Raw genomic sequence first — 14,531 nt, 5'->3', positions numbered from 1 at the left:
AGAACATAATTTTTATTATATCTTTAATTGCCTTTGATAAAAGACATTTCGAAACGTGTAAAACATAAAAACACTTACAAAAAGAGAAGTGGCCAAACGTAAAGTGAATTTTATTTAGGAAAAAAAGTAATTTAGAGTTGCTCTCTCCGGCTTGTCTGCATGTCTAACCTATTTTGGGACCATCGTCTAGATTTCGATGGAAGTCGCAAGTACACTGCATTATTAAATTAGAGCCTTAAGCAAAGAGTAAAATGTTAGGCGTATAGTAAAATTAATTTAGAAAGTAACTTTTTTCTATTTTATCTTAAGCTTGGAGAACTACTCACTTAGCTTTTGGTTATTACCAATTTATTTTATTTTGATATTTCATTACTATTAACGATGTTTTTGCTAAAATTACAAGGAACGCTACAATACATTTGGGTTTTTATGTAAAAAATATGAAGTATCGTTTAAAATGTTTTTCTTGCAAAGCTGAAAATAATACAGTTAATTAGTAAATAAATATTATATTCCTCAAACTCCGACATTTTTTGTTTACTGTTGTTAGTAAAAGAAAACTCTTACAAAATTGAATTACAATATTTTGTTTTCTTACGTTCGAGGTTTTAAAGCTATAAATAAGTTTATTACATTATTCCCGTGCCCAATTTGATCGCGTTTAATCGAGTTCTCATTTAACTATGGATTATGCACTGATGTATTCTGATTCCCAAATCTCTTAAATACTTATCATTGTTGAGTTTGGCATAATTTTTATCTTGACATCACTTATATTGACAGAAAACTTTATAAGTTGAGAGGAATATTTTACCGAAACATTTCACGCTTAAGTTAAAAGACTTTTTTGTTACGATTTCTTCTATTGTGTGAAATTTCAAATTAATACAAAGTTATAGAAAGGCAAAAGCGAGACATAAGAAATTCAATAGCTTGTGTTAAATATGCGTATATAGCGAATAGCGTTGCTTGCCGGTCAATTGTGTGAAGAACAATAACCAAACAAGTTGTTTATTCTTGTATGAGTTGTTGTTTATTTAAGACGTTCATAGTTATACCTAAATACAAAATAGATATTAACATTAAATACACACTGGAAGCTAGAATGAAAATACACAAAAGAAAAGTGCAATAAAATCTTTCATGCTTTTTTAAAACTCGTTTCAGTTAAACCATCATTTTTCTAAGATTAGTTAAACTTTACATAAAAACAATATTTATTAAATATACAGTGTGGTGACTTTAACTGGAATAAATTCAGTTAAAACTAATCAAATTTTATCTCGCAAAATTCCTGAGACACGTCGATTTTTGTTTATTTTTTTTTACATTTCAAGATAGTTTTTGTATTTTTTCACCTACAGGGGGGGTCCAAATTAACCCAAACTTTTTTTTTTTTAAATGGAAAGCCACTTTTTTTAAACTCTCATTGAAAAGAGCACTTTTTCCTGATTAAATTGTCCTATTTACTTTTGTGATTATCTAAAGGAGAAATACGAAAAAAAAAACCATTAAATTATTAAAAGTTGCGTTTAATGTATAAGATGCTAAGATAAATTTTGATTAGTTTTAACTGAATTTATTCCAGTTAGTCACCAGACTGTATAATAAACTCATGTAACGTAAAAGGCTATATTTTTTAAGTCACTAATAATAATGAATTTTCAAATAATGGGCTAGATTCTATCATACTGCGAAAGAAATTGTCCCATCAATTTCTGCGAATTTCACGCTCTCGGAATCTCGTAGCGGCGCAAATTTAATTCCCATTGTGATGCCTCGACAGTTTCGTAGTTAGTAAATAATTCCGTTGGACAAGTACTTTGCGTCTAATAAATAGGATATTTCAATTTAAATTATGTTATAATTCGCGCAAAAGAACAACAAAAGAGCATAGTCCAAAAATAAATTTATCCGTAAATTAAAATTAAATTGTGATGAACTTTCAATGATTGCTATGAAAATTTATTTTTTTTGGTGTTTTGATCTTCATTAAAAGTTGATATGGTAAACATAAAAGCAAGTTTCCAAAAGAACCAAATAAACGTCGATACGACCTGTGGCGTAATTTATTTGCCAACAGTATACATTTTTGGGGGGCTAACATAGTTAAGTTTAAATTACCCACCTTATTTCCCTCTTACCTTTTATCTAAAAATATCTTGTATAGAAAAATTTGATACAGTTAACTATTAGTAACTGAATGCAGGCGCTCAATTCATATTTTTTGTGATATTTTTAATGATTCATATCCCAAACTTATTTTTGTAACATTTTCAGCGATCAAAAAAAACTTTTCGAACTTTTATTCCCAATGTAGTTCGCAAAAACATCGCTTTAGGATATTTTAATTAACATAAGATCATACATCTAAAAATAGCATTTATTGTATACAATTAACCATATTACATCCGAGAAAAAAACTTGGAATTGGTCTAGATACACCATATTGTTCATTTAATTGTTGGTATTTCGTAAATGATGTTCTAGTGGCTCTTGAAAATAATTGTATATTGTAAGTATTTCTAAAATTTTTAAAATATTTCTGAAAAAATACTTGTAGCAGAGATATTTATACCCTCTAATAAATATTTTTGCTATAATACGGTAATACGTTCGAACCGTATACTCCAATATCCATATACAAATAAATGTGTTAAATAATCTGAGAGGCTCTATTTACTAAAAAAAATAATAAAGCATGTAGCAATGAATTTAAAATGAATACGTTTCAGTGTATAAATAATAAATTACGGGCATCTACAGGGTTTGAACAAAATATACTACAATCTATTCGAAAACATATGCAATACACATTACAAAAATTTGTATATATCATCTAGGGGAGGGCCAGGATCTAAACATACCCAAGTCTATATTTACCTTTAGAAACTTACACTTAACCCTGTAGATTAATACTTACACAAATTATGGCATATATAAATGTTAGATAAAATAGAAGCGATTTATTTTATTTTATTTATTAATTGGAAAATCAACTCTTCACCAAAACCTAAAAGAGCTGCTTAGAAACCAATATGTTGCAACAAAGAAGGGCTTCAATAAAATTCTATGTTAATTTAATTAATGACTAAATGCATATTGTAGGCACTTTAAGCGATAAAGATATATCTGACGCTGATATATGTATCTAAAAAATTTGTATAATCATCACAACAAAATATAAAAACGAATTTGTTAAATTAGGCGCGTCAAATTAATGGCCCGTGAAAGGAAGTTTAAAATCATCTTAAGTACCTACAATATTCTAAATATTTTTTCGGAATTGAATTTTTTATGGTAATGGGTTGTTTATCATTTTCTGCAGCATCCTGGAATAATTTTAAAAACATTACTTCCGAACATCGGCCTTTTAGGAGGTTCTGTTTATTAAGATAATTTAAGCGTTATCCCAATTATTTTTTCTTAATATGCATATTTTGAAAAAAATATTTTCTGGATATAATTGAATGTATTAACTGAGACAAATAGATCAATTCCACACGCATAATAAAAAATTTATTAATTTGATAAATTTAATAAAGAAAAAATAGAGATTAGAGATTGTACAGGGTTTTACAGAATATGTTGGGCGATCCCCAAAATTTAAATATGTTCTACAGGACCTAAAGGAGATTACTGAAAATTATGTTTTTTAAGTCACTTTGTATAATTATATAGATTTTTAGTATGTTGTTCAGTGTATAAGTCTCCTTAAAATGAACCCATAGAGACATATCTGCATAATTCTGTTTCTAGGGATGCACTACCTTTAACAGATTCTTGAATTTTATTATATTATGTGTAATGGGGAATTCAATCTTTAGTGCTTTCTCATGCACCATGTAAATTATATTACACGTTGGATGCCAAGTCGCCATAAAGATGTTTGAAATTTTACAAAATTTAAAGTATAATGAGGGGAAATTCAACAAAGGAATGTGTTTATTTTTCTTGCAAGCTATTTAAACTACGGAGATTTCTCACATATTCTCGGATAATCTTGTAACTAGATTTACATAACTGTAAAAGGGATCATTTTAAGATGCTGTTAAGTCGTGTGTACTTAGATGTTCAAAAAAGCATAAATGATATAGAACTAACTTTAATTTTACTGCTCATATTTTAAAAATACAGTCTCATAAGCTTATGGAGTTGATAGAAGAATATTAGACGCGATCAATTGTTTTTTGGTCATAGCTTTTTTATTTTAAATATTATAAAATTTCTATTGATTTGGATAAAAAAAAGGAATTATGCAATTAACGATGCCCACCTTTGACACTTGTTTGTTTAAGTGAAATTTAAAAAAAAAATTCGTCAAAAAATCAAAAAGTTGCACATGTTGGCACCCGATGCGTGCTTATTTCACATCAATTTGTATAAAGATCTTTAACCTGCATATATTGTGGCACATTCTTCTTTTTGCGTTTTTTCTTTATTGAAGTTCTTTTTTTTAGAAACATAAATATAATGTTGCATTTAAGAATATTAAAATTGTACAAATATTTAAACTTCTCTTACTCTTTGTTATATAGAGTAACAATACGTGTGTGAAAGTAAGAGTTTCTTTCTGTAATATATTATACTAAATTGGTCTTTTCTATAATTATTTAAAAAAATGTTTTTTACATATTGAAGAAATTGGTATGCATACTGTGAAAGGCTGCGCATACCTTTAATGCGCATTTATAAAGACTATCTTTTTAAGTATAAAAAGAAAATTAAAAGTTGTGTAATAAATTTATTGAGTTCCTTCAACTCTATTTGCCGAAAAGTACTCAAAAATTTTTAATAAATTCTTTAGCATAAAAAGCATGTAAAATTAAATGTTAAGAATATACTTTTCTTGGCATCAAAATTGAGACAAGATTATACAATTATGCATATCTTAAGAAATATACACATTTTTATCTACAGGTATTATTCTAATATCCGAAATGTCATGAAATGTCAGGACTCTTCGCCAATAGATTTATAATTGCATATAATGATACACTTTTTTGCAACTCTTATAATTGTTTTACTTATAAATTTTCAACTATTATGAAAGTCGAGACGATCCATTAATTCTTTTATTATAAGAGCGCTAATAGGCTTAAAGATAACGATGGCTCTCTAAAATTATGGAAGAAAAATAATTCTATAAATTTGCTACACCTGCGTATTACCCCCTAGCGTTTTATAGCTTAGATAAATAAAATAAATTGCTTCTAATTACGTCTAGGTAAGAAAACGTACCAAAAAGAAAACTAAGCTCTAATTTGTGGAAAAACTAGACCCGAAGAAACATCTGCTGCATGCAAAACAAGGGGGCATGTGATAAGATGCGAAATTAGAGATGTATTCATTTTAATTTCAGTCGGAAGAGAGGTTCGGGCCCAATTGGAGGCCTTCAAGACGCAGCAAGTCGGAGGGACCGCGCAGGTCTGGAAAAGCTAAAGAACCTGAACTTGAAATTGATCCCGGGGAGCGCAGGAGAGAGTCTGACCCTGACTGCGATAATATGGTAAAAGATAAAGTCGATTTCTGATATCCTCATTATTAAAAACCTTACACCCACTCTTCTATTGCTTGTGTACGTCCATGCCTTAAAATGTAGTTATGCTGTATAAATGTTCTTCAAAGTTAATTAAATCATGATTTAAGGCAGTATAACTACATTTAGACCAATTAATTTTCAACACTAGTATTAATGTAAACCCCTTATTTTAAATTAGCAGGGTCGGGAAAATGGCCTTCTGCGCAAAGCAATATCAAAAATAAGTACTGAGTACCGGCGGCAATTTGCCTGGCCTCCAGGTTATTCTAGTAAGGATGAAATAGATGGAGCTCCTAGAAAATCTCAATCTATGGGAGCTTTGAAGGCTAATGCTAATGCTATGGTTCATAAGAAAAGGATTGACGTGCACAATAAAGATGGTGAGTATAGTAACATTTTTTCCTCGGCATTAAAAGAAGATACTACAGGACTAGATAGATATTACAGAATACATTTCTCCTCATAATGAGTTATTGTAATACTGACTTGTTATAGAAATTGAAAAAAATAACTATCAATTATAAATGACTCGAAATGGAGAATATATCAGTTATATTTTGAGTACGGTCCTTCATATATTAACCTGCATGTGTGGACTAACATATACGGCGCGCGCGACTTTTTATCGAGCCCAACCGTTTTAACTTTAAACAATTATGAAACAAAACAATACGACCGTAGTGGAATATTTGTTTGATGCAAGAAATATTTTTCTTTAATTAATTCTTACATAAGGGAAAGTGAGGAGTTTTGAAGCATGGGGAATTGTGAAGCAGAGCTATAGATGGTACTGAGCGGTGGTTTTGATAGCTCCCCCTACTGTCAACATTTCTTCTCCTTACAAAATCTCATATTTTGTAGTAGTACTCGTCTCGATAGCACGCTTCTACGTATTTCTCGAAACATTGTGTTTGACATTTTGCAAAATACATTATGTTACTCACTCGGTGGGCAAACGGAAAAAGTAACGAATGAGGAAAAATGAAGCACATCAAGTGAGGAGATGTTAAGCACAACAAATATGATACATATAAACTTACAATTTCATTTTATATGCGTATTACGCATTACTTTTAAATACTTCGAATGCTAATAATGAATAAAACAAAGTGAAATTCCAAGGATTTTTATTATGAATTTCAATTTTTATGTTTTTCTAGAAAAAAAAAGAAACAATTTCAAAACTTCAAATTTTTTTTTCACAAAAAGCTAAAATAAAGCTTCCAAGAAGGAACAGAAGAAGACGGATAAAGCACGGTCAAGCAGTGAAGCGTAGTCGTCGCACATTATTGGCACGACCGGAATCATGATATTACTCGGAAGAACAATTTTCCATGATCTGCAAAGGCCCCATGCCGAAAAAAATTAACCAAAAACAACGTAATTCATTGTAATGGTTGCGACTGACCAGTCCGCCTAATGTGCGCTAATGTATTTGCCAGCCGTTATACGTGTGCTCATTGCGAATGTAAATCATTGGGCAACTTGCCATTTTTTTTAACTTCTGCAACTCTAATAATCATAATGACTAAAAACTAGATAATAATTACGGATTTGTCATTTTTTCCGATTCCAATAAAAAAAATTTCATCAAAAAATAAAATTTTCCTCGATTTTATTCGTGCCTCAAACGTTTTTTGTGATTCCCTCAAACTAGCTTTTTGGAAAAAATAGATAAATCGTTAATGATTTTGGATTTTATGCAAATCGCTCAACTAGAAAGTATATCTTGAATTGCTCTAGAGACTCAATTCAAAAAAATGTGAAAAAAACCTCTTTTGAAGTAGTTTTGACCCCAAAACAAAGCGCGCTTCAAAACTCCCCTCTTACCCCTAGTGTTAGTGTTAGATGTCTTAGGAGAAATCTTTTATTTTCCCCTGGTAAATAAAAGATTCGGCGGCCTTCTTGACCGCTTAGGTCAACTTGTGGAAGTTTAGACATAACTGTCACGTGACGATTTAATTATTATCATAGAACTGATCGCGTGACCTGTGTGGGTTGAACATGTGATTTGTTACAAGGGTCGTTTAAAAAGTACGTTGTCAGGTTGGTGAAAAGAGTAATTGCTTATTTTTGCCAGACAGCCAGTGCTACGAAGGTGTCTATAAATATTTTTCTTAAAGTTCTGCAGGCTGGTATATTCGGGAAAGACGTGCTTTGGAACTTGATTTCACAGAAATGAACTCATCCATAAAAACCAATTCCGATAAAGTGCCGTTCTAGGCATCGGCAGATGTATTTGATATTCATTACTCGAATCTGCCTATTGAATACATCTTGCGCGGAACGATTAAGGCCAGTTCGGAGAGCACTTACCGTGATGGCATCGATAAAACAGAGCCACGTCGGCGCCAAACTGTCAAAGCTTCTAGTTATCTCTGGATCTCCTATAGGACGTATTAAAATCTTATTACTATAATATTCTAGATGAAATCAAGCAGCTTGAAAGTGTGTTTGGATTCCGAGGTTCATATGCGAGAGCAATACTCAAGAGAAGGACAAATCTGAGCCTTGTAAAGCATTAAAAGCATTTGCGCTGTATAAAGCCTTTGGTTTTAAAGACAGCGGCAAGTTTTTGAGAAGCCACTTTAGCTATTCCCGCTACATGATCATGTTCAAACATATTGCTTCCAACCTTCAAACCTAATAAGCACTAAATGTATAATAGTTGTCTGTGTTCAAACAACGACACGTACTATTTTCGAAGATCCTATAAAATTTTTAAGCATTGTCTTTCGGACAGGATTATCTATCTAAGAGATTTATTTTGGAAAAAATAATGTAAGTTGTTTAATATTTTCGACAAACTTCTTCCTAAACTTTAAAAACCTATATGTATATATTTAGAATATTAAAAGGATAAAATTAGCATTGCCGTGGAACTAAGGGCAGTTTGTTTGCTTGCAAGATCTCTGATGCAATGATGCCAAATGTTTATGAAGAAATGGCAAAAAAAACACTTTATAATATTATAAAAAATTTTCACTTATTTTGACAGGCACAAAAGGAATCTAGTGACCTCGTCAAAAACTATTTACATGATAAATATCTATTAATAATAAATTATGCTTTAAATTATAAACAATATTACTGTTTATGAACTCTTTATGCATTTTTTATACGTACTTCATTAGAGTAAAGGTATCTATCGATTAAAGAGCATTTTTATGGAAATGCTCCCCTACTCTACGTTTATGATGACGGTTCTCCCTTGATATGATGTTATGACAGTATTGGTACTTACTTGTGAATGAAAGACTGGCTTGAACCGCCTTTTTCCCATGGTGCGGCATAAATGGAACAAGTTGTTACCATGGTAATAATTTAGAAAAACACTTAAATGAGACCTTTCTCCTTTTTCAACTAAAAACTAAGGAAAAAACACAGAACACAAATGCCGAATGAATACACAAAGCTGTTTGATGAAATTTTGTAAGAGGACATCAGCTTTTGATTGCGGTGTTGCCATTCCAAATTTTTTAAAAGCGGTTTTGAGAATAAAAATGTAATTTTTTTTTCCTGTGAAGATATTTTTGCGCTTAGAATAAGATACCTATATCTATTTTTACTTCTTGTTTTTAATCCAAAATCTAACAACAATAAGTTAAATTATTATGTGTTAATATATAGGTAAAAATGTCCTCTTTGAAAATGTGTATAAACTTGATTACAGAGAATTGGTGAATGTGTTTGTAAACAAAATATCCCCCTTGTCCCTAAGCACATGTTGAACTCAAACAAAATAATTGTTTACTAGTTCTAGTCTTTCAATGTTGTATCGTTCAAGTGTATATGTAATGTTTGTAGGCATTAAAATTATATTTTTTGGATGCGGATAAGAGTCCAAAAGAAAAATGTTTACAATTTAAGCACGTTTTAACAATATACATCAAAAACATTAAATTGTACATTAAATCCTTTATTAGCGGCTCATGCAAAATTTATGTGTCAACATTAAAAAAGACTGACCCAGTAAAAATCTCACTACGGTCCTGTCCGCTTAACTAAAACTTTTAACGATTCTTATCACGCGACAGGGCCGTACTGTTAATTCGAGTTAAAAAGTTTTTTCGTGCAGTAGAAACATTTTAAATTGTATTTTAGCAAGCGAATTGGAACCATTAGTAGACGATCGTGCGAACCAAGAAAAGGCTAGAGAAGAACTAAACAGTGAGTATAAAAAACAGTTTAGGCCTTTTACACAATACCAATATATAAGCGGACGGTTCTCCTCGAAAAAACGAACGTCCGCCATACGTGAGACTGAAAATGTACATAAAGATTTTTCTGATGCAGACTTGATGGATAATGATGCGTCTTGGTACCGTGAAGTTGTTGAGCTTCGCAAAAAAGCCGGAGAATATAAGGTTAGTAACTAACATAGATAAACTCAGCAAATTAATTAACTATTCACAAGTTCGTGTACTCCAATCCAATCCAATACAATACCTTTGATGCATAATGAATTCTCGTTAAAATCTGATATGAAATGCAGTGGAAACGAAGCTTTTAAACATTAACAAAATATGAAAATATATAAAAGTTCTTTTTAATTTTTAGCATAGAGGCTGGGGATCAGAGCTTGCACCTGAACGGTTATCGGACATTTATAATAAACAAGTCGAGTTGTGGGATCAAGTATCCAGAAGAAGTTCCTTATCGGCTTTGTCACTGGCTTCGCACATGACGAAGTCTTACACCAAGGAAGACAAAGAAGAAGACAATAATAGAAAAAGTTCTCCCACGAAGGCGTATAGGAATGCCGAGAATAACGCCCGTATGATTAGGGATATTATTAGGCACCACTTGGAACGAACCACTGGTGGGTCTGGTAAGAGTTCGTATTTTATTTTATGATTTGACAATTTTTTATTCGGTTTAGTTTAGTTAAGCTTACCTACGTGATTCATGTGTAAATAGTAATAAAGAGTGCTTTTTGTGTATGGAAGGTGTTTGGAAGGCTGATGCAAAGTCTTAGGGAAATAATAGGGTAGGTCATTTAGAGATAAAAAAGCTTATATAAATTTACCTTAGCAGTCTTACATGTTTTGGTTTCATTTGTTGATTATTATCAGTTAAACAAAATACAGCACATGTATTTTATATCTCTTGTAGCCTACCCTATTCTTTTTCTTTTTAATTTTCTTTTTACACATAACTTTTTTTAGTTTAAAAATATTTTTTTATAGTAATTTTTATTATCACTTTAGTTAATTTTCAAAATGTTTCCTGCTTTGTTTTAGAATTTGATGGTTTGATTCTATCGCCAACTAGAGAGAAATTAGAGCCAACTATTCCTAAAAAGGATGAGGATTCCCGAGGATCTCAAAAAAATAGCCCTAAGAAAAGCTCACCATTAAAGACTTCAAGTAAACGCGGAAGCCAAAAAGGAAAAGAAGGTAAAAATTATTTAGGTTAGTAAATCTTTACAACAGTGCTTATATTTTCATATATTACATCATATGTTATACACACGTTCCACAGAAGATGATAACTATTAACTCAAGTCTTAGTACCTTTATACAGTATATACCCCAAAAGATGTACATATTAAATTATGCACATCTTTTGGTTCTGGTTCTTCTGGAATATTTTTCTCTAAAGTCGTTAAAGGTTCTTGGCCTTCTTCAATATAACTATTCTGTTGTTTCGTTTTTACCGTTTTTTATTTCTTAATTACATCTTTCTTTGTCGTTCTATTTATCATTGCTCCAGACAAGGACAAGGAAATTTCAGGAGAGTATGTATTGGTTCTTTTGGAATCTTCTTCTTTAACATAACATGTACCTCCTTTTTACGACAAAATATGTGTTTTTAATAAACTTGAAAAAATGGTTGCATATATTTCGAGAAGAATGCAGTTTCAAATTTATTTGCCTAATTTAATTATGTCCAATCATAAGCTGTGATTTCTTAAGTCAGATGTGCGCCTGTCATTAAAATATGTCAGTTTTTTCTTTGGAAGAATTATAATAAAAAGTATTTTTTTCTTTCTATTGCTTCCTTTTCTTTGTACATTTTGTTACAATATTACATGTGATATAATTTTGGGAGAGTGTGCCTTATATGTACGTTGTACAGGTTGAGCCAAATTATTCGGTTTGAAAAAAAAATTTCTTGGTCTCCTTTTTTACATTTTAGGAGAGATACATAACATGGCTTACATAGCTTACAACTGCTGTATAATGATGTAATTTTATTACGCTTTTTATTAAACAGGAGCATAAAATAAAGGGTGTCCGTTTGGTGTGTAATTTATTTGAGATCTTTTATGCAAAAATCATTGCTTACTGAAGCTGCAATTTTAAACGCGTTTAAATCTCGATACATTACATTTATAAGAAATTGTTGCAAAAACTTAAATTATATTTTAAATCGATTGCTAATTTAAGAGCTTAAAATAGAAACGAAGTTTTTTAATATATAATGTATTATTTAGTTCGCTCTCAGTCAGTTGGGCCTACATCGGAGAATAAAGAAAAGCAATCACCCAAGAGACAATCTAGGTCTACTGTCAAAGGAGGAAGAAAATCTACATCTAACACCCCTTCCAATAAGAGACCACGCCCCTGTAAGGTCATTTATAAAGCTAGCATTATTTTAAAAATTTTTAAGGAACTTTTCTTTAAAAACTTTTAAAATCTAATATAAACCCAAAGGGAGCCTGTATGATTTAAAAAAATTAAAGTTATTGTAATAAACAGGACCTCTTTTGTTTAAGCTTAAAAATTCACAGGTGTGTGCCAAGAGTCGCCCTTTGCTTTTCACATGGCTTCATCACAAAACATGCGTCATCATTAGTTTCCCTTTAGAATATTGTGTAGAATCGTGAACGAGTGTTGCTGAGTTTTGGTTATTGTCAGAAACCATTTTCAGAAAATCGCCTTTTATTAGCTGCCGAGTATATAGATATTTTCTTCATTATCTGTATATAATTTCAAGAAATAGTCCATTATTCTTAAAGAGACTCACATTCTAATAACTAAAATAAAGTAAACTCCAAATCAGGCGGATCTGTCTAGTTCAACTCTTAGATCTGACAGATTTTTATGTTTTTACATAACTTTTGAATTACATACACATTATGTGACCTTGATTTGAGTTTTCTTTATTTTAATTACCTCTGTATAATTATCCTTTTACTTCATAACAAAATTTTAAATAATAATGAAGAAAATATGCTTACTGAAAAAGTTATTTAAGATTCGCAAGAGTATATTCCTTTAATGCACAATGAAATAGTATAAATATGCTTAATTTAATTTGCAAGAAGCTTCTAATTTAGTGCCTAAAAAATGGTTTCTGAGAAAGCTTTGCATTTGTTTTGGTATTTCTAGAAGAAATCTGAGAAAATACAAAGTGTGCATATGGTGTACTGTAACAAATGTTTCGGGTTTTTTAGCATCCCTGAACACAACTGCCTCATCCCGCTCTAAATCAAGTTCGGTAACTAAAAACGAAGATGATAGATTGGCCAAAACAAATAAAAATAAATCATTAGGTATGATAGACTCATCTAAGCAAAACCGAAAAGGAACACACGAAGGTAAGATCCTGAAATAAGGCACGATACTTGGCACACGCAAGTTAACGAATGTCACAGTTCTTGAAGCTTTAAAAAAACGTATTTATTGCTCTAAACATATTAAACTTATCTAAATCTGATTTCCACATACATATATGAGCTTAGCATGTCATATGTAGCCCTCATTTTGTAAGTCTCAAATGTCCTTGTAAATTGTAAATATAAAAAGTATAATTATTTACGTAGCTTCTGAACAACCAAAGTCTGAACAAACGCCAACTGAAATGAAAAAGAATCAAGAAAACGATCAACTAGACAGCCTTGAATACGAACCAGTAATTAAATCGCCTCCAGAGCCAACAAGAGTTAAATCTCCTGAGCAAATAATCATGAGATCTCCGGATCCCGTGAACTGGACTGTGCCTCTGGACACTGGAAAGACGTTCACCGTTACCCAAAATGTTCGTGACGGTAAGAATTTCTTCACTTTTTTTAGTTATGTTATGTTAATGTCTCGATTTTCCAAATATACGAAGTTTAGTCAAAGCCCTCATTAAGTCTGTTACGAAGCATTTAACCTTTATTCTACATTCTTTATGCGCAGACGGACTTAAACTAAACCTCTAAAAGCCCCATTATGTTACAATTTATGGCAGCATTGTATGTGGTTAGCACAAGTCATTAAGCTTACAGAATTTACTACATTTTATACAGGGTAGGGAGATTCTGTATTTAAGCTGGTAAGGGATCATATTGATTTAATAACAAAAGAGGAAAACTTTAATGCTGTGACCAAATGTTAGCAACGGGAAATGGAAAAATCGATCCACTAATTTTTATGGAATATAAGTGTATTGTTTCCTATTTTTCTTACGTTATATTCCAATACAAAATGTCAAAAATCGAATTTTAGATTAGAATAGAAAATTTAGTAAGAATTAGTTAGAATATTATTCATAGTATCTTATAAAAATAAATATTTTATGTAAATTTTAATATAATTTTACGTAGTAATAATATTAAGTTGTTTGATATTTTCTTATTAGAATTGAAAAAAGTACGTTTTATAATACGAACTACTAATTGAAATGGTGGGGAGGTAGTACAGTAAAAATTATATTTAAAAAACTATATAGCTAATACTAAAAAAATTAAGTGAAGTATCTAATTTTATTAACATTGTCTCTAGGTGATCCAGGTAGTCGCCCGCAGAGTGAGGTAAAGGCCTGGACACCCCCAGAAGTACCCCCACCGGTGGCCCAATCAGCGCCCCCAACCTTAGCAGAAGGACAAGCCAGCTTGTCATAAACTAGGGGCCCTAAAGACGATTTATGCTTAATCCATATTCAATTTGATTATGTTGCTTTAGGTATGGAATTAGCAGAGAAGCGTGATCTTGGGCCAGGGCAGGGCCATTACTGCACAGGTCAGCGTTTTTTATATTTGAATGTTTGATTATATTAA

The 14,531-nt window shown here is 31.2% G+C and overlaps 2 protein-coding genes across 13 annotated transcripts in view; one reads left to right on the top strand and one right to left on the bottom strand.

The window, feature by feature from the left end:
- The window catches only part of LOC126748368 (delta(24)-sterol reductase-like), a 49,855-nt gene that overhangs the window by 33,844 nt on the left and 1,480 nt on the right, over nucleotides 1-14,531 (bottom strand). The window lies entirely within an intron of this gene.
- The window catches only part of LOC126748365 (nuclear protein MDM1), a 79,851-nt gene that overhangs the window by 64,512 nt on the left and 808 nt on the right, over nucleotides 1-14,531 (top strand). For 4 of the 12 annotated variants that reach the window (XM_050457539.1, XM_050457540.1, XM_050457543.1 and 1 more), the window contains exons 4-13: nucleotides 5,363-5,509; nucleotides 5,721-5,922; nucleotides 9,647-9,712; nucleotides 9,824-9,909; nucleotides 10,103-10,373; nucleotides 10,786-10,956; nucleotides 11,982-12,113; nucleotides 12,945-13,088; nucleotides 13,314-13,538; nucleotides 14,257-14,493. In XM_050457539.1, the coding sequence (XP_050313496.1) occupies nucleotides 5,363-5,509; nucleotides 5,721-5,922; nucleotides 9,647-9,712; nucleotides 9,824-9,909; nucleotides 10,103-10,373; nucleotides 10,786-10,956; nucleotides 11,982-12,113; nucleotides 12,945-13,088; nucleotides 13,314-13,538; nucleotides 14,257-14,375 (1,563 nt within the window). In that variant the 3' untranslated portion in view covers nucleotides 14,376-14,493. Of the gene's footprint in view, nucleotides 1-5,362; nucleotides 5,510-5,720; nucleotides 5,923-9,646; nucleotides 9,910-10,102; nucleotides 10,374-10,785; nucleotides 10,957-11,981; nucleotides 12,114-12,944; nucleotides 13,089-13,313; nucleotides 13,539-14,256; nucleotides 14,494-14,531 lie in introns of all 12 variants that reach the window. The other 8 variants (XM_050457538.1, XM_050457537.1, XM_050457533.1 and 5 more) reach the window with 8 other exon arrangements.

This window comes from Anthonomus grandis, chromosome 22 (assembly GCF_022605725.1).
Source record: "Anthonomus grandis grandis chromosome 22, icAntGran1.3, whole genome shotgun sequence".
In the NCBI taxonomy this organism is placed as follows: domain Eukaryota; kingdom Metazoa; phylum Arthropoda; class Insecta; order Coleoptera; family Curculionidae; genus Anthonomus; species Anthonomus grandis.
This window is presented reverse-complemented; position numbering and strand designations above follow the sequence as displayed.